At 39.8% G+C, this 19,707-nt stretch overlaps 1 protein-coding gene across 1 annotated transcript in view; it reads left to right on the top strand.

The window, feature by feature from the left end:
* Positions 1-19,707, top strand: part of LOC103265488 (phospholipid-transporting ATPase FetA-like) — a 61,346-nt gene that overhangs the window by 18,789 nt on the left and 22,850 nt on the right. The window contains 2 exon segments of the mRNA XM_021715057.1: positions 15,261-15,457; positions 18,203-18,476. Of these exon segments, the coding sequence (XP_021570732.1) occupies positions 15,261-15,457; positions 18,203-18,476 (471 nt within the window).

Genomic DNA, 19,707 nt, shown 5'->3' with positions numbered 1-19,707 from the left:
GTGCTTATCATGCTTTTTCTGGCTCTCTGCCCCTGCTGAGGGCCCCCCAAAAGAGTAAGAAGCCTACCTGCCAGCTCTTACTCTTAAGCGCCATCTACTGGACTGTAGCCTGACTACAACACCAAACAAAAATCACTAGAACAAACATTGCGGAAAAAGTCAAACCATCTGCAACCAAGGAACCTGTACAGTGCTATGGCCCCTTGAAAGCACTCAGAAAAGCAGTCAATTGACTGCAGTCGTACTAAAGAAAGAAGAAGAAAAAAATCAAAAGACCCCATTCAAAAGATAGCAAATTCAAAAAAAGAAGCATCAGCTCCCTCAGATGAGAAGGAACCAGCACAAGAAATGCAGCAGCACAAAAAGCCAGAGTGTTTCATCACCTCCAAAGGATTGTACCAGCTCTAAACAGAATGAAGTATCCAAAATGGCAGATATAGAATTCAGAAGACATGGCCACACTAAAAAGGAACCAAAATGAACTCCGGAAATTAATTGAGAAATTTCAAAATACAGTTGCAAGCCTTAACAACAACTAGACAAAGCAGAAGAATTTCAGAGCTTGAACACCAATAATATGAATCAACTCAGTCAGGCAAAAATAGGGAAAAAGTTTTTTTAAATGAACAAAACCTTTGAGAAATGCAGGATTTTATAAGGAGACAAAACCTACAACTGATTGGCATGCTTGAGTCAGAAGAAGAGAATGGAAACAACCTGGAATATACTTGAGGACATAATCAAAGAAAACTTCCCCAGTCTTTCAAGGTCAATATGCAGATATAAGAAATTCAGAGGACTCTGTGCAATATTATGAATTCGCTATCCCCAATATAGTTCATAGTCATCAGACTGTTCAAGATCAACATGAATGAAAAAAACCTTAAAAGCAACTAGAAAAAAGAGTCAGACCACTTACCAAGGGAGACCTCAGCCTAGCTGCAGACCACTCCATAGAAACTTTACAAGCCAAAAGAGATTGGGGACTGATTTTTAGCATTCTTAAAAGAAATGCCAGCCAAGACTTTCTGACCACGTAAAACCAGCCTTAATCAACAAGGGAGAAATAAAGTCTTTCCCAGACAAGCAATTGCTAAGGGAATTAGTCACCACTAGACCAGCCCTGCAAGAGATGCTTGAAAGCGGTCTGGAACATGACAAGAAAAGAATGATGCCACCTATCACCATACACAAAAATTAACTCTAAATGGATCAGAGACCTAAACATAAAACCTCAAACTATAAGAATCCTAGAAAACGCAGGAGACTCCTTTATGGAAATTGGAACTGGCAACCAATTCCTGATCAGAATCCTAAGTGCCCATACCATAAGAAATAAGGTAGACAAGTGGGACCTCATCAAACTGATGAGCTTCTGCAAAGCAAAAGAAACTGTCAGGAGACCAGGGAGACAGCCCACAGATGGGAAAAAATATTTGCCAACTGTATATCTGACAAAGGCCTAACATCCAGGATCTACAAGGAACTCAAACGTGCCAAAAGGAAAAAATACTAACAGCCCCATTAAAAAGTGGGCAAAAGAGGGCAACCCTCTCGGGTCCCCTCCTACTGTGGGAGTTTTTCTGTCCTCTCAATAAATCCTGCTTTAAAAAAAAAAAAAGTGGGCAAAAGATATGAATAGACATTTCTCAAAAGAGAATATACGGGCAGCCAACAGACACATGAAAAAGTGCTCACCCTCACTAATCATCAGAGAAATGCAAATCAAAACCACACGAAGATACTACCTAACCCCAGTAAGAATGGCCATCAGTAATAAACAACAGATGCTGGCAAGGATGCGGAGAAAAAGGAACGCTTCTACACTGCTGATGGGAATGCAAACTAGTACAACCTCTTTGGAAGACAGTGTGGTGATTTCTGAAAGAACTAAAAATTGACCTTCCATATGACCCAGCAATTCCCATATTGGGAATATACCCAGAGGAACTCAAATCATTCTACAAAAAAGATACCTGCACACACATGTTTGTTGCAGCTCTATTCACAATAGCAGACACATGGAACCAACCATTCTGCCCATCGAAGCTGGACTAGATTTTAAAAATGTGGTACATATACACAGTGGAATATTATACAATCATAACAAAGGACAAACATATGAACTTCACAGCAACTTGGATGGATTTAGTGTCAATCATACCCAGTGATCTATTACAGAAACAGAACAGAGTACCATATGTTCTCACTCATAAGCGGACCTTGAACGATTATTATAATACTATAAGAAAGGGACCGGCAGTAGTGGGAAATTGCTGGGGGTGGGGGTGGGATTGGCAGTTAAGGGAAACTGCTAGGGGAGGGAGGGGCACACCTCATCAACAAGGGTACCTGCATAATCAACGTTTGTATACCTAACCCTGAATAGTACCCCACATCTTTAACATAAAAATAAAAATTAAAAAATGATACCACCTTGCACAAAAGCACATATGAGGTGGGACCCAAAAAAGCTGGAATTATTTTTTTAGAGGGTGGACTCCTTGTAATACAGGCTTCCCCTGCTATGTGAGTGTTCTAGGAACCCATCTGCATCACTGTTCCAGCTGGTGTTGTTGTGAGGCTGTTTTTGGCTTCAGTGAATTTTTTTTTGGGGGGGGGATTCTTTCAACACTTTTGCCCATTTTCTCATGGGTGATTTACGAGTATACCTGCCCACACCACACTTAGTATTCAGCAGCTTTTGATCAAAAACAGTATGACCTCCATGACTTTTGTCAAAAAAGTGACTTTTTTGTTTGTTTCCCTGGATGAAAAAAAGTCCTCAAAGGGAAACGTTTTGCTGATGTGAAAGAGGTGGAACAAAAAACAGCAGAAGCACTAAAAAACATCAAAACTGACAAGTTCAAAAACTTTTGAGCAATGGAAAAAGCATCTCAGTAGGTGTGCTGCATCAAATGAAGAGTATTTTAAAGGTGACTGAAGTTCAAACATGTAAGAATAAATACACAATTTTTCATAAATAAATTCTGGGGTTTTTTGTCACCCCTTGTATAAGAACATAGTCTACAGACCCTATAAAGCAACCACAAACCAAGTCTACAAAGCAACTAGTTAACAACACTATGATTGGAACAAAACCCCACATATCAGTAGTAACCTTGCATGTCTACGGTTTAAATGCCCCTTAAAAGACATAGAGTGGCAAGTTAGATTAAAAACAAACAAGACCCATCCTTCTACTGTCTTCAAGAGACTCATCTCACTTCCCACACAACACCCATAGGCTTAAGGTAAAGGGATGGAGAAAGATCTATCACACAAGTGGTAAATAAAAAAGAGCAGAGGTCGGTCACTATTCTTGTATCAGATAAAACAGACTTTAAGCCACCAACAGTAAAAAAGGGCAGTAAGGTGTATTGCATAATGATAAAGGATTCAATCCAACAAGAAGCCTTAACTATCCTAAATATATACACACCCACATTGGAGCACCCAGATTTATAAAAACAATTACTACTAGACCTAAGATAAGACTGAGGCGGCACACAATCATAGTGGGGGACTTCAACTCTTCACCAACAGCTTTAGACAGATCATCAAAACAGAAAACTAACAAAGAAATTCTGGACTTAAATTCAACACTTGATCAGTTGGACCTAATAGACATCTACAGAATACTTCATCCAACAACCATAGAATATATATTTTTTTGTCAACTGCACACAGAACATATTCTAAAATCTACCTCATGCTTGGTCATAAAGAAAGTCTTCATAAATTCCAAAAAACCAAAATCAAATCAAGCATCATCTCTGACCACAGCAGAATAAAAATATAAATCAATAATCAAGAGAAGCTCTCAAAATCACACAAGTACATGAAAACTAAACAACATGCTCCTGAATTTTTTTGGGTAAACAACAAAATCAAGACAGAAGGTTTAAAATTCTTTGAAATAAATGAAAATAAAGACACAACATACCAAAATCTCTGGGATGCCACAAAATCAGTACTAAGAGAAAAGTTTATAGCACTAACTGCCCACTCAAGATAATAGGAAAATCTCAAAAAACAACCTGACATCTCAACTAAGGGAACTAGAAAAACAAGAACAAGCTAAACTCAAAACTAGCAGTAGAAAAGAAATAACAAAAAACAGATCAGAGATAAATGAAACTGAAATTTAAAAAACTATACAAAGAATTAATGAAACAAAGAGCTGTTTCTTTGAAAGGATAAACAATACTGATAGATCGCTGTCCAGATTAACAAAGGGGGGATCTAAATAGGTACAATCAGAAATAAAAAGGTAACATTACAGCCAATCCTCCAGATATACAAAAGATTCTTAGAGATTAGTATAATCCATATGAGTGTAAACTAGAAAATCTAGAAGAAATGAATAAATTCCTGGAAATACCACCACTTCCAAAAACTGAAACAGGAAGAAATTAAAATCTGAACAAACCAGCAATGAGCCATGAGATTGAATCAGTAATTAAAAAAATCTATTAACCAAAAACCTTCTGGACCAGGTGGATTCACAGCTGAATTCTACTTGATGCACATGGAATAGCTGATACTAACCCTACTGAAACTATTCCCAAAAATTGAGGAGGAAGGACTCCTCCTTAAATCATTCTATGAAGTCAATATTTTTCTGATGCCAAAATCTGGCAAAGACACAAGAAAGAAAGAAAACGACAGACTGATATTCCTGATGAACATAGACATAAAAATTATCCAAAAACAAAAACAAAAAAACAAAACACATTCATTAGCACATCAAAAAGATTATTCATCATGATCCCATTATTCCTGGAATGCAAGTTGAGTTCAGCAAATCAACAAATGTGATCTACCACATAAACAGAATTAAAAACAAGAATCACATGATTCTCTCAACAGATGCAGAAAAAGCATTTGATAAAATCCAACATCCCTTCATGATAAAAACCTTCAACCATCTAGACATCAAAGAAACATACCCCAAAATAATAAGAGCCATCTATGACAAACTCACAACCAACATCATACAAAATTGGCAAAAATTGGAAGCATTCTCTCTAATAACTGGAATAAGACAAGGATGCCAGCTCTCACCCCTCCTATTTAACAGACTAGAAGTGTTAGCCAGAGAAGTCAAGGAAGAGAAAGAAATACAAGGTATCCTAATAGGAAAAGAGGAAGTCAAATTATCTCTCTTTGCAGATGATATGATTCTATATCTAGAAAACCCTGAAGACTCCACCAAAGACTCCTAGACCTGATAAGCAACTTCAGTAAAGTCTCGGGACACAAAATCAACATTCAGAAACCATTAGCCATTTCTGTACACCAACAACATTCACACCAAGAACCAAATCAAGAACACAATGTCATTTACAATAGCCACAGAGAAAAAATAAAATACTCGGTAATATATCTACCAAGGAGGAGAAAAAACATCTACAACAAGAACTACAAAGCACTACTTAATGAAATAAAAGATGACGCAAACACAAATGGAAAAGCATTCTATTCTCATGGATTAGAAGAATCACTATCACTGAAATGTCCACACCGCCCAAAGCAATCCACAAATTCAACACAATCCCTATCAGTATCATTTTTCACAGAATTAGTAAAAATATTTCTTAAACTCATATGGAAGCAAGAAAAGAGCTAGAATAGCCAAAGCAATCCTAAGCGAGGAGAACAATGCCAGAGGCATCACACTGCCAGACACAGACTTTACTACAAGGTTACAGTAACCAGAACAGCATGATACTGGTTCAAAAATAGACACGTAGACCAATGGAACAGAATAGAGAACCCAAAAATAAAGCTGCTCACCTATGCCTAACTGATCTTCAACAAAGTTGGCAACAATAAACACTGAGGAAGGGTCACCCTACTTAACAAATGGTGCTGGGAGAACTGACTGCCCATATGCAGAAGAATGAAACTGGACCCCTACCTCTTGAGTTAATATAAAATTAACTCAAGATGGATTAAAACTTAAATATAAGACCTCAAATTATTAACATCCCAGAAGAAAACCTAGGAAAAACTCTTCAGGACATTGGCCTAGCAATGAACTTCTGACCAAGTCCTCAAACAATACAGTAAAATAAAAAAATTGACAGGTGGTACCTAATTAAACTAAAGAGCTTCTGCACAGCAAAAGAAGCTGTCAACAGAGTGAATAGACAAGCTACAGAATGGAAGAAACTAATCCAGGCTCGGTGGCTCAGCCTGTAATCCCACGCCTTTGGGAGGCTGAAGTGAGTGGATTGCCTGAGCCCGCGGGTTCGAGACCTGCCTGGGCAACTCGGTGAGCCCTCATCTCTACAATAAATCAAAATGAGCCGGGCGTGGTAGCACGCGCCTGTAGTTCCAGCTACTCGGAAGGCTGAGGCGAAAGGATAGCCGGAGCCCAGCAGGTCGAGGCTGCGGTGGCCGGGAGCAGCCACTGCACTCCAGTCTGGGTGACAGAGTGAGACTCCAACTCAAAAAAAAAAAAAGAATGGAAGAAACTATTTGCAAATGATGCATCCAACAAGGGCTAATATTTAGAATCTATACAGACCTTCAACAAATATGCAACAACAACAAAATTCCATTAAAAAGTGGGTAAAGACCGGTTTCAGAGGGGCAGTTGGTGAGATGCCCAGGGTGCACACGCGGAGTCTCCCAGCTTTTCCTTCAGGGCTCTTCCTGAATTGGAGTGCGTCCAGAGCAGCTGTGTGGTCTCCCTGACCTTCTACAGAGTTAGAAAAAGAAGACAACATTCACCTTTTCACCATGTTGCTCTTGAACCATGACCAGGAAAGAATGTTACTGGAAGATAACTTTGCGGGATTTTGCAATCAATTCGAGCAGTGGGACTCTAAGAATGGATCTCATTCTTACCCAGGCTGAAGTGCAATGGCATGCATACAACCATCATGGCTCACCACAGCCTTGACCTCCTGGTTCCAGGCTATCCTTCCACCTCAGCATCCTGAGTAACTCAGACTACCAGCGTGGGCCACCATGGCCAGGTTTGTCTGACATCAAGAGGCTACTCATGTGTGGAAAAGGTACAAGTGAAGAAATTGTGTCTGAGAAAATGATGTGAAGGGTAGACGCTTTGTATTCCACCTGTCTGCCTGAGGTTGACCTCACCTGTCACCTATGGAGGGCCTCATGTAGGCTCGAACGAGTCACTGAACTTCTCCAGCCTGTTTAACCATATGTCAGTGAAGATGGAGAGAAGGGGATGCCTCCGTGAAGGACGGTAGGAAGGGATATGTGAGGTAATAAGCATCAGAGAGGTGCTGGGCCTGCTGGCAGACCCCAAGCAAGATGGCACTTCTTCAGCCTGGGAGAAGGCAGCTGCATTCTCTTCAATTTGTACCCCTCATGCAAGTGATGTGGCTTCCCTTTCTTCACGGGCAAAGTAGTAGTGATTATATCTTTTTTAAAAATTGAAATTAATGAACTACAGATGCACCCACTTTGAGAATATTGTGGTTGTTAGATTCTGATGATGATTAGAAGGTAAGAAATATGAAGTGAACTCCACAGGGGCTGGAAAATAGTAAATACAGTCACAACTTAAGTGTGAGCTATTTTGTGTAACCTCCACAGATCCCCACACAGTATCTGACATGCATTCAGCACTCACAGAATGTTTGTTGGGAGTTAAATGCATTAATTTACAGTTTGCCTCATCTCTTGTCTAGTGATGAAAGCTCTTGGCCGCTATAAGGAGAAATGACTATATACCACATAATGTTAAGTGTTGTATAGGTGCTAATTTAACTCTTTCAGCAGCCTGCCTTACAGAAAACAAGCTGTTAACTTAAGGGAGGTTAACTTACTCACTGAAGGTCACATAGTCTGTATGTGATAGAGCATTGATTCAATACCAGCCACTCTGATGTCTGGACTCACCAGTGTTTTAGCCCCCAGCAGCAGATGACATGAAACTAGTACAGATGAAAAAAATGAATGTTGAGAGCAAATAAGCAGATTTTCAGCAAAAGAACTTAGAGCCTTTTATGTTGGATACCTGTTCTAGCGTAGAGTTTTGTTTAACAACACTTTTAAATTCATCCCAAAATGATTTTTTAAGTTTGTCTAGTTCCCCATGAACTTTGTTTCTCTCTTTTTCTTTCACTCAAAAATGCCTTTTAAAGGATGTCTTTGAGACACTGTAGGGGCCAAGAACCCTTGGCCTTCTGAAGGTTCATTGAAAAATCAGCTCACAAAAAGCAGACTAATAGGAGGAAAAGTATACTATTTAATTAACAAGTATACACGAGGACCTTCAGAAAGAAGATACAAGGGAAATTGTTCATTTTTATTCTGAGAATCAATAAACTGTAGACAGCTATGTAGAATAAAAATGCCTTGTTAGCCTCAATTTCTCTTTGAGGAATGATTTCTGCTTCCTACAAAAAAAGCAAGAGCAATATTAACATTAATTCCACACTGTAGCAAATATTTCTAAGAACCTGTGAGGGCTCCTTGCACATGCAAGTCCCTATGGAGACCCAGAGAACATTTGTCCCACAGTCCCTTATGGACTTGGAGAAGGCTAGTCCAAGCCAGTCTTATCTGGATTGTAAAGTCCCTTGAAGACATGGGCTTGTCTTTTATTTATTTTATTTTTTTTAAGATGTGGGGTACAATTCAGTGTTAGGTATACGAATGTTCATTATGCAGGTACCCTTGTTGATGAGTTGTGCCCCTCCCTCCCTGGCAGTTTCCCTCAACTGTCAATCTCTTTTGTTTTCTTATACAGGCATACCTCAGCTATTTTGAGTTTGGTTCTAGGCCACAGTAATAAATCAATAAATCAATTACTGCAGCAAAGCGACTATCATAATAAGACACATGAATTTTTTGATTTCCTAGTGTGCATAAAAGTTATGTTTAAGTGTATAATAGCATGTCTAAAAAAGTGCAATAGCATGTCTTAGTTTAAAAAATACTGTATTAATAAAAATGCTGTTGATCATCTAACAAAAAAAAGTGGGTAAAGAACATGACCAGACCCTTCTCAAAGAAAGACATACAAGTAGCCAAAAAAAAAAAAAAGTGAAAAAATGCTCAACATCACTAATCATCAGAGAGATACAAATCAAAACCACAGTGAGGTCCTGTCTCACACCAGTCAGAATGGCTATTATTAAAAAGTCAAAAAACAACAGATATCAGCAAGGTTTCAGAGAGTGAGGAATGTTTATACACTGTTGGTAGAAATGTAAGCTAGTTCAGCCCCTGTGGAAAGCAGTTTAGAGATTTCTCAAAGAACTGGTAAAACAGATCTGTCATTCAGCCCAGTAATCCCACTACTGAGTATAAACCCAAAGAAACATAAATCATTCCAACTAAAAGACACCTGTACTTGTACGTTTATCATAGCACTATTTGTAATACCAAAGACATGGAACCAACCTAGGTGCCCATCGATGGTAGATTGGATAAAGACAATATAGTACATATACACCATGTAATACTACACAGCCACAAAAGAGAACAAAATCATGACCTTTGCAGCAATATGAATGTAACTGGAGGACGTTATTCTAAGCAAATTGACACAAACAGAAAACAGAGTACTGCATATTCTTACTTATAAGTGGGAGTTAAACACTGGTTTTGCACAGACATAAAGATGGGAACAACAGATTCTGAGTACTCCTGAAGGATAAAGGGTCTTAAAGAAGGGAGGGAGCAGGAAAAGTTTGAAAAACTACTTATAGGGTACCATGTCACTATTTGGGTGATGTGTTCAATAGAAGCTCAAACCTCACCATTACAGAATGCACCCATGTAACAAATCTGCACATGTATTCCTCGAATCTAAAATAAAGTAAAATTAAAAATAAATAAACAAAAAGAATAAGAATAAGGGATAAGAATAAGATATTAGCAAAAAATGATAATGAGATTGGCATCATGCTTCTCACTAGCACCACTGAATCCTAGAAATAAGCAGGGTCGTATCCTCAAATTTCTTGGTGAAAATTATGTTGATTTGGAAATCTATACCAGGCAAGCAACAAATCAAATGAGAGAGCAAATCTGTTCCTTTCTTGGGATCTTTACTCTTACAATGTCTGCACCTGTCTTTGAATGACTTGCATCTTTTTCATTATTCAATGCCATCTTTTTAGAGAAGGCTTTTCTGATACCCTATCAAAGTAGCCAACCCACCAAAGCTCTCTTTATTCTATTGACTTGCTTTATTTTTCTCACATCATTTATCACTAGTTAATTTTTTTTATTTCTTGACATGTTGTCAACTCTCTCCATAAGGACATTGTCTTTTTTCACCACTGTGTCCTTAAGTTCCTAGAACTATGCTTGACACATAATGGGAGCCTCATTGTTATTTGTTGAGTGAATGAAAAAAATGAATGAATGTCTAAGCTGCCAAATTATGAGTCTCTACAATGGAAATTATATCATACTCATCTCTCTCTCTTTTTTTTTTTGAGTTGGAGTCTCACTCTGTCACCCAAGCTGGAGGGCAGTGGCATGCTCACAGCCACCACAGTCTCGACCTGCTGGGCTTAGGTGATCCTTCCACCTCAGCCTTCCAAGTAGCTGGAACTACAGACACATGCCACCATGCCCAGCTAATTTTTGATTTATTGTAGAGATAAGGTCTCGCCAAGTTGCCTGGGCTGGTCTCGAACCCATGGGTTCAGGCAATCCTCTCACCTCAGCCTCCCAAAGTGCCAGGATTATAGGTGTGAGCCACTGTGCCCAGCCATCTCTATATTTTTAAGAGTGCTTTACACAAAATATTGCTCAGGAAATATCTATTGAATAATTATTAAATGAAGAAGTGTTCTTGAATTAACTACATTCTTACTGGCTCAACAGTTTTGATTGTGTGGCATTTGTACCGGGGCATTGTCAACATAGTCAGATATAATATGAGCTCTCATTTGTTGAAGTAAACTGAAGCAGAAATTCCTCCTAATTTAAAGACTTCCGTTTTTCCCCATCTTTGGAAATGTCTCTAGACGATCTGGCAGACTAGGAAACATGTTTAGCAAATCTGCTTCCTGATAATCTACAGCTGAACTGGGAGTTTGATCCTCTCTCGCTCTACAGAGACCTGCGCTCCCAATGACAACGCCTTCTGAATTCTGATCTGTTAACTAGGAGTATGTTTGTGGGACAGAGCACTTGAAATTGAAATGATGTCAGAAATCCAGACTCTGCTGTTGGGGTAAACCACAATGTAAAACACAGATGTAAAGGGCCAAAGGACCAAGGAGTCCTGTTTTTTCACAGCTGCCCATGAGAAGTGGGAGCTCCATTATGAAAGCAGTGGCCATAGTTCTAGATCACTTTTGTCAAGAGTGACAAAATTGAGTGTTTTTTTCAGCCTTTACTGGAACCACTTTTTGCTAAATGGGAGACTGGGTCTGACTGGATCTGGCAATTAACAATCTCTAGGGTTTATAGCAATAACCAAACTAACAATTTATTGTTTCTTTCTCCCTATAGAAAAGAAGTAAAGTGAAACTTTAAAGACTAAGTACCAATAAACTTCATCACAATAAAAGGAAGTTTAGAACATCTGCAAGGGCTTAGAAGGCTCATGATGGTAGAAAAATCTCTAGGAATGAGGAAAGAACAGACTGTCCCTCACCTGCAGGATTTAGGCTGAGGTGGAAGCCCTGCTCTCCAGCGCTTAGTGTGAGAAGAGGTGGTCTTCCTTTCTGGTGGCTTAGTCTGACCAGAAAGACCTGTTTTGGGGTACTCGTAGTCTCAGAATGGAGGCAAAGCACAGCACCAGAAACCATGGGCAATTCTCAGTTATCTTGGCAACAGGGACGAAGCAAGGATATTAAAAGCCACCTTGTAATTTCTCCAACAGTTTTGGAGGGTTTCAGATTATTTATTTCAATTATTTTACCTTCCCAATTTCTTCCCACTAGAGCTGATGGAGAAGTGGCAGGTAGAGTAATATGGTCTCAGGTTTAATATTATCCGTGTAGACTATCTAACATAGAAGGTAAGACCAGTAGAACTCATCACTGAGGCTTGATCTGAACTATGAGAATAGCCTTGCTTCACACAACTCACTGAAGAGAAGGATGAGGAAGTGGGAAGGAAATGTTGTATGGCCCCAGAGAAAACCTCATTACAAAGAGCTGAGCTACTCAGTGTGAATCTGGATTAGGCTGGGAATCAAAGCAGATTTTATTCTGTTTTATTCCAATCCTCTTCTGTTTTTTTCCCCCACTCTCTCACATCAGTTTTTGAAATTGAGTGATATTAAGCATTTATTGTTAATTTTTAAGTGATAATGATTTTCTAATTATGTTTGTTTTACTTTTTTTATTGTAAAGATGTGGGATACACATCAGGATAAGGCACATAAGTAGTTGACGTGCAGGGCCTCCAACTGGTCCTCACTTCCCCCAGTTTAGGATCAGGTACCTTTAGTGATGTTATGTGCTCCCCCAACAGTGTCCCACTACTGTCAATCCCTCTCTTAAAGTATTGTGATAAATGTTCAGGACCCACTTACGAGTGAGAACATGTGGTATTCAGTTCTTTGTTTCTGTGATAGGTCACTGAGTATGATGGACTCTAAATCCATCCAATTTGCTGCAAAATCCTGTAATTGTATTTTTAAGTAAGATATCTATCTTTTAGAGTTATATATTAACATTAGACTGTTTACAGATGAACTTATGTAATGTGAGAGATTTGCTGTGGAAGAGGAAAAGAGGAGGTCTGGATGAAATTAGACTTGCTATGAGTTGATAATTGTTGAAGCTGGACAATGGGTGCAAGGCTACGTGGGGGCGGGAGCTCACTGTGCTACTTATATACTTTAATAGGTGTTTAACATTTTCATAATAAAATTGTTTTAAAAATCTCAGTTTCTGGCTGGGCTCGGTGGCTCAGCCTGTAATCCCAGTGCTTTGGGAGGCCAAGGTGAGTGGATTGCTTGAGCCCGCGGGTTCAAGACCCGCCTGGGCAACTTGGCGAAATCTCATCTCTACAATAAATCAAAAATTAGGCGGGTGTGGTAGCGCGCGCCTGTAGTTCCAGTTACTCGAAAGGCTGAGGTGGAAGAATTGCCAGAGCCCAGGAGATGGAGGCTGCGGTGGCCGGGAGCGGCCACTGCACTCCAGTCTGGGCACCGGAGTGAGACTCCAACTCAAAAAAAAAATCCGTTTCTGGGAATGATCGCCTTCTGCCTTTCATTTCTTGTCTTCAAAGACTTTCCCATCAGTGGCACAAGGATGAGACCTCTCATCATCTAGCAATGGGTATGGGTTGCTGTGAGTCAGCCACACTTTGTAACCAAGGTCACAGATTTGAAGACTACAGGGTAGACTTAGAGGTAGTTCAATAACATCATACATGTCTTTTCTTTTTTTTCTTTTTTTTGAGTTGGAGTCTCACTCGGTCGCCCAGACTGGAGTGCAGTGGCCGCTCCCGGCCACCGCAGCCTCGCCTGCTGGGCTCCAGCGATCCTTCCGCCTCAGCCTTCCGAGTAGTCGGAATTACAGGCACGTGCTACCACGCCTGGCTGATTTTTTGATTTATTGTAGAGATGAGGTCTCGTTGCCCAGGCAGGTCTCAAACCCGCGGGCTCACGCAATCCACTCACCTCAGCCTCCCAAAGGCGCGGGATTACAGGCTGAGCCACCGAGCCCAGCTTTTATACATGTCTTTTCTAGGGCATGTAGACATGTACTCTAGCTATGTGCTCAGAAGGAAAAGAAAATAGTTTGATGAGTACATACTATTATCTCTGCCACATCCATCCTTTTGATCATCAGATATCCATTTCACCTTTCCTCTCACAAATGGAACACCCTCGTCGTCGTCCCCAAATGCCACCCAGTCACTGCATCCAACTCAGAGTCCAGAATCTCTAGCTGTTGCACAGTCCTCTCCATCAGATCTAAATATGACTCCTCTTGATTTGGAGGAATTCCTTTATTCACTGTTCTCAGTGACCTTTCCAGGTTCCACCCATGGGAAGTTTTTTCTGTTCTTTATCCTTCTTGGCCAACTCTGAAATGGATGTTGGGGAATTTACTCTCCTCAGGGACTGCAGTTTTCACAACCTGCCTCCTGCCCAGTATCAGTGTTGTTTGTTTTTTCTCTCCAGCTACAAAAAAATAGTGTTGTTTTAAGGCTTCCCAGTCACAGGCTTTTTTAGACCAAACTCTTGCTTACTTTAGTAATACCATTTCTCCAAAACCGATCAGACGTATCTGTTTGTTTCTAATTTATTTCATGTGCCAATAACCACTCCCCTCCCAAAATTATTTCCTAGATATTGTTCTCAAATTTGTTCTATTTCTTGGCTTCCTTGCCCCTCCACACCCTTCTGTCTTAATTTAATGGCAAGAAAGTTGAGGGTACTTGGCATAATAGTCATGGTTAAGAAGTTATCACCCTTAACCTGAACTTTGTCTTAAGGTTGAGTCACTTTACTTAGTTGAGAAGAATGATTGGGCCTTGCTTGCTTAAAGTCTCAATCTTATCTCTTCCTGTTTGGTGTCTACAAGTCATGGTCCTTTGATGTCCCCCCAATTTCTGTACTCTTTATTCCTTTTCATTTCTGCTTTCAAATGGAAAATTATTTCCCTAGTTCATCTTTCTTTTAATGCCTCGTTAAATGCAGCCAACACAATAATATTGTGATTCTTTCTGACCACTTTCATTAGAGCTACAAGTTCAGTAGGCACATGGTCTACCTTTCAGTTTAACCAAATTCTTTACTGTTAACATGATTGCCATCTTTCCAGCCTTTTATATCAGTTTCCTTACCACTCACTTCTCAGCTGTTAAACCAGTGGCAGACATTGTAGCTTTTTGTTAAAGCATCACCTCACTTCATTAATAGAGTGATTAAGAGCTTGAGTTCTGGAACTGGTTCAAAACCTGTTTGTTCTACTCAGTAGCTAAATGACTTTGGGCAAAATGCTTTTCGATTCTCAATGTTAAATTTCTCATTCATTATGAAAAAGGGATTATTGTAAATATTAAATATTGTATGTAAAGTACTTAGCATAGTTCCTAGCACTTAATTAGTACTTAGTATGTTTTAGTTACTATTATCTCCCTTCAAAATCCCAGGGATGGCTCCTGCTGGGCTTTCTTTTCTGTCCTGTGTACTGCCTAGAACCTGTGAGCTCTATACAGCCTCTCCGCCCTTCAAGGAGAGAGAGAGAGACACTTTGTTGAGAGATAAGGCTCTAGAAGATAGAACTGAAGTGGCACATACCTTGGATAAAATGTTCGCTTAATTCTCTTTTTTTAATTTGTAGATTTTCCTGTTTTTAGGCATCATGTGTTTTATCCTAGCAGTTGGGAATGGAATTTGGGAGAGCAGGAAAGGCTACTACTTCCAGATTTTTCTGCCATGGGAAAAATATGTCTCTTCATCAACTGTCTCTGCCGTCCTCGTATTCTGGTCCTACTTCATAATTCTCAACACCATGGTGCCCGTTTCCCTCTATGTCAGGTAGGCGTCTTCAACTACTTTGGGTTATGGGGGGAAGAGCTGACTTCATATTTTCTGTTTAATTTCCCAAGTAAAGTGTGAATTTTTAGGAAGCATACACTGTATGCTCTTTAACTTTTGGTGTACAAAATACTCTGAAAAATATCTAGAGATTTTATAACTGCCTCCATGTTCTGAATTCTGTTTTAGATACTGTGTTGATTTATACGAAAAGAAAATTATCCCTGCCCCTCAAAAAACGTGTAATGACTAAATGAGAAATACAGACACATGAAACAGATAAAATGCACACAAATTTGTCAATGCTAAAGCATGCTTAGTTTCCCAAGGAAGATAGGTCAGGCAGTCCCTAGTTTACCAATGAGACAAGTTCCAAACATGAACTCCTAACTCAATTAATTGGAGCTCAGAATGCATGTTCCTAGAGAAACAATGTGTCAAATGGTAGATAGGTGTAATTGTGACCTAAGTTCAGTTCCTAAAAGCTGGAGAAGAGAAGAAGAACGGTGTTTCCTCTCCTTTTTCATTAGCACCTTGGACATAAATTTGAAATAGGTGAAACAAGTCTTTGCTCTGATCTTCCTTTTCTAGGTTCTGCATTTCCTTACATATACACACATGCAAACACATTTTAGTATCTTCTTTTTCAGGTTTACTATCTTTCTCTTTTTTTTTTTTTTTTTTTCTATAGTCAGTTTCCTGGGAATCTTCCAGGTTTTCTAAACCCTGTTCTGTGGCTTTTTGGCAACACTGTGTAACTAGATTACCTTATTTTATAAGTATTTATTGAGTACCTACTATATGCCAAGCACTACGTGCTAGGGATAGAAACATGAATAATAAGACAGCTCAGCCGGGCTCGGTGGCTCAGCCTGTAATCCCGCGCCTTTGGGAGGCTGAGGTGAGTGGATTGCCTGAGCCCGCGGGTTTGAGACCCGCCTGGGCAGCGAGACCTCATCTCTACAATAAATCAAAAAATCAGCTGGGCGTGGTAGCGCATGCCTGTAATTCCGGCTACTTGGAAGACTGAGGCGGAAGGATCGCCGGAGCCCAGCAGGTCGAGGCTGCGGTGGCCGGGAGCGGCCACTGCACTCCAGTCTGGGTGACAGTGAGACTCCAACTCAAAAAAAATAAATAAATAAAATAAGACAGCTCTTTCACAAGAAAAGTTTATGATGTACCTATGGAAGTAAATACATAAATAAATAATTATGGTACAATATGAAAAATTATATAATGGAAATATATATGATGTCATAGGAGCCTTGAGAAGGAATGGATTAATTCTGCCTAGATAGAGTTAGGAATGTTTATGGAAAAGCTAATAATCAAACTGATATTTGAAAAAAAGTGTAGAATTCAGCAAGCAGAATATTAGGGAAAGAATATTGCAAGCAGAAATTTCAGCACATACAAAAGTTTGGAGGTTCTTAGAAGCTTAGTTTGTTCATAGCACAGTGAATCACTAGACTAAGGTGTTGAATGGTAATTTAGGGTCAGAGCAAAAGAGCCTTAAATTCCAGGCTAAAGAGTTTGGATTTTATCCTAAAAGCAGAAAAGAGCCAGCACAGATCTTTGTAAGGAAAGAAAAAATATTAGATGTTTGGGTTTATAGAGCTCGCTATGGTGGCTGGTATGGTAAAGAACGGAAAGGGTCAAAAACTCCAAGTATAAGAATCATCAGCAAAAGGTCAGTGACAAGGGCCTGAGTACCTCCTCCTTCACCTCAAAGACAAAAATCTATGTCTCTCAATGCAGCTGTCTCAGAGAGCAATTACTAATAAAGCAGTAAGACACACAGTAAGTATGAATGATGATAGGAAGGAGGTCCCTTAAACATCTTCACTGTTTTAAAATGAAGGACTTGTTAATCAGAAAACCAAACACTACATTTTCTTACTTACATGTAGGAGCGAAATGGCCACAAAGATGGAAATAATAGATACTGGAGACACTAAAAAGGGAAGGTGGGAAGGGGAGTTAGGGTTCAAATGTTACCCATTGGGTACAATGTTCACAATCTGGGGAATAGACCGCTTGAAGCCCTGTCCCCACCAGTAAGCAGTATGTCCATGTAACAAACATGCACTTGTACCCCCCCAAATCTAAAATTTTAAAAAAGAATTGATGTATACTATTGGGAGCAGAAGTGGAGTGAGGCATAGGCAATAGGGACAATTTGTATAAAATGAGAGGAGGCTGTTGAGGGGAGGAAGCACACCACAGACAGGCTAGCTCTGTCTGGAATTTATCAGAGGGTCAGTCATAAACTCTTCTGATTTTGACAGCTTCTTCCCTTAGTATGAAACAAAGAAACTCTGAATGTGTCAAGTTTCTCTTTCTTCTCCATGTGACAGCTGCTGTAGTTCTCTAATTTGACCAACGTAGTCTTTTATAAATTAACTCTTACTCTAACAGATCTTGCATTACTGCAGAACTTCAAAACTTGTGACCTTTTCTGGGCACATTTTGGAAGAAGAAAGAATAAAAGGAGGATGTGAAGCAGAGAAATTAGTCAGGTATACCTGGATCCAGGTGATAATGCCTTGAGTGATAATGATAAGAGTCAGAATGACTCTAGGGTTGGCTGGTGGGAAAGGACCTTCAGAAAGGTAGATTCCGAAGGAAGATATTCTGCTTTTCAGATGCTGGCCCTGACCTGCCATAGTACCGGCAAGGAAGCCAGAATGAAATTTGGTTGTCCTGTTCTGACCAAGGATCATTCTTTTCTTGCTTTCTCTTTAGTGTTGCAATAATAAAATTGGGCAACAGTTACTATATCAAGTCGGATCGGAAGATGTTTTGTGCACCAAGGAACACACCAGCACAGGCTCGTACCACCACCCTTAATGAGGACCTTGGCCAGGTCAAATATGTGTTCTCCGACAAAACAGGGACCTTGACTCAGAACATCATGACTTTCAACAAGTGTTCTATTAATGGGAAGCGCTGTGGAATGCATATCTTCCTGCTTTCCCAGAGTTCTGGGGAAATTCTACTTTGCAGATGGTTTTCAAGAGTAATATAGCTCTAAATCTATAAGCCTCTGAAACTCATATTTACTTCCTATTCTCACAGCCCTTGCTATTCACCCAGCTCATTCAATTCTAACCAAAAAACATTTATTTAGCACCTCATAAATGCTATCCATTGTGTTGGGCATTGGGAATATCCAAGTGTGCAAAACGTAGTCTCTGTCCTCAAGGAGTTCCCAATGTCTTGAGGAAAAACTATATACTCGGCTCACTCTCATATTAAGTCAGATGAATCAAAAGGTACAAAGTTTTAGTTAGGCCGGAGGAATAAGTTTTCAAGATCTATTGCACTGCATGTTGGCCATAGTTAATAATGGTGTATTTGGCCAGGCTCATTTGCTCAGCCTGTAATCCCAACACTTTGGGAGGCCAAGGTGAGTGGATTGCCTGAGCCCGTGGTTTCGAGACCAGTCTGGGCAACTTGATGAGACCTCAGCTCTACAATAAATCAAAAATTAGTCGGGCACGGTAGCTCGTGCCTGTAGTTCTAGCTACTTGGAAGGCTGAGGCAGAAGGACTGCCTGAGCCCAGCGGGTTGATGCTGGGGTGGCCATGAACGTGCCACTGCACTCCAGTCTGGGTAACAGAGTGAGACTCTGACTAAAAAAAAAAAAGTAATGAAGTTTGATACATGCTACAGTATGGATGAACCTTGAAAGCATTATGCTAAATGAAATAAGTCAGACACACAAAAGACAAATATTGTATGATTCTACTTAAGTGAAAGATCTAGAATAAGCAAATTCATAGAGACAGAAAGTAGATTAGAGGTTATTGGGGGCTAAGGATGGGGAGAAATTGGAAGTTTTTATTTAAAGCAGTGTTGGAAATATATAGTGGTGATTGTTGTGCAACATTGTGAATATTATTAATGTCACTGATTTCTACATTTAGATGGTTAAAATGGCAAGTTTTTTATTATGTATATTTTGCCACAATAAAAAAAATTAAACCTTTCTTGAAAACCCTTGCTAAGTCTCTGCTCTGCTCATTTACCAATAGGAGATAACTGTGGCAAGGATGGACAAAGGATAACAGTCTCTGAGGTAAGTGATTATGGCTCCCTGGGAAATGTATGTGGGAGCTGAGTGAGGCTGTGCTAATATTAAAGCTTTTGCCAGGCTCGGTGGCTCAGCCTGTAATCCCGCGCCTTTGGGAGGCTGAGGTGAGTGGATTGCCTGAGCCCACGGGTTCGAGACCCACCTGGGCAGTGAG

Source organism: Carlito syrichta, unplaced genomic scaffold (assembly GCF_000164805.1).
Source record: "Carlito syrichta isolate Samal-C Ts95f unplaced genomic scaffold, Tarsius_syrichta-2.0.1 Scaffold306593, whole genome shotgun sequence".
Taxonomy (NCBI): Eukaryota; Metazoa; Chordata; class Mammalia; order Primates; family Tarsiidae; genus Carlito; species Carlito syrichta.
The sequence above is the reverse complement of the archived record's forward strand: the minus strand, read 5'-3'. Positions and strand labels throughout refer to the sequence as shown.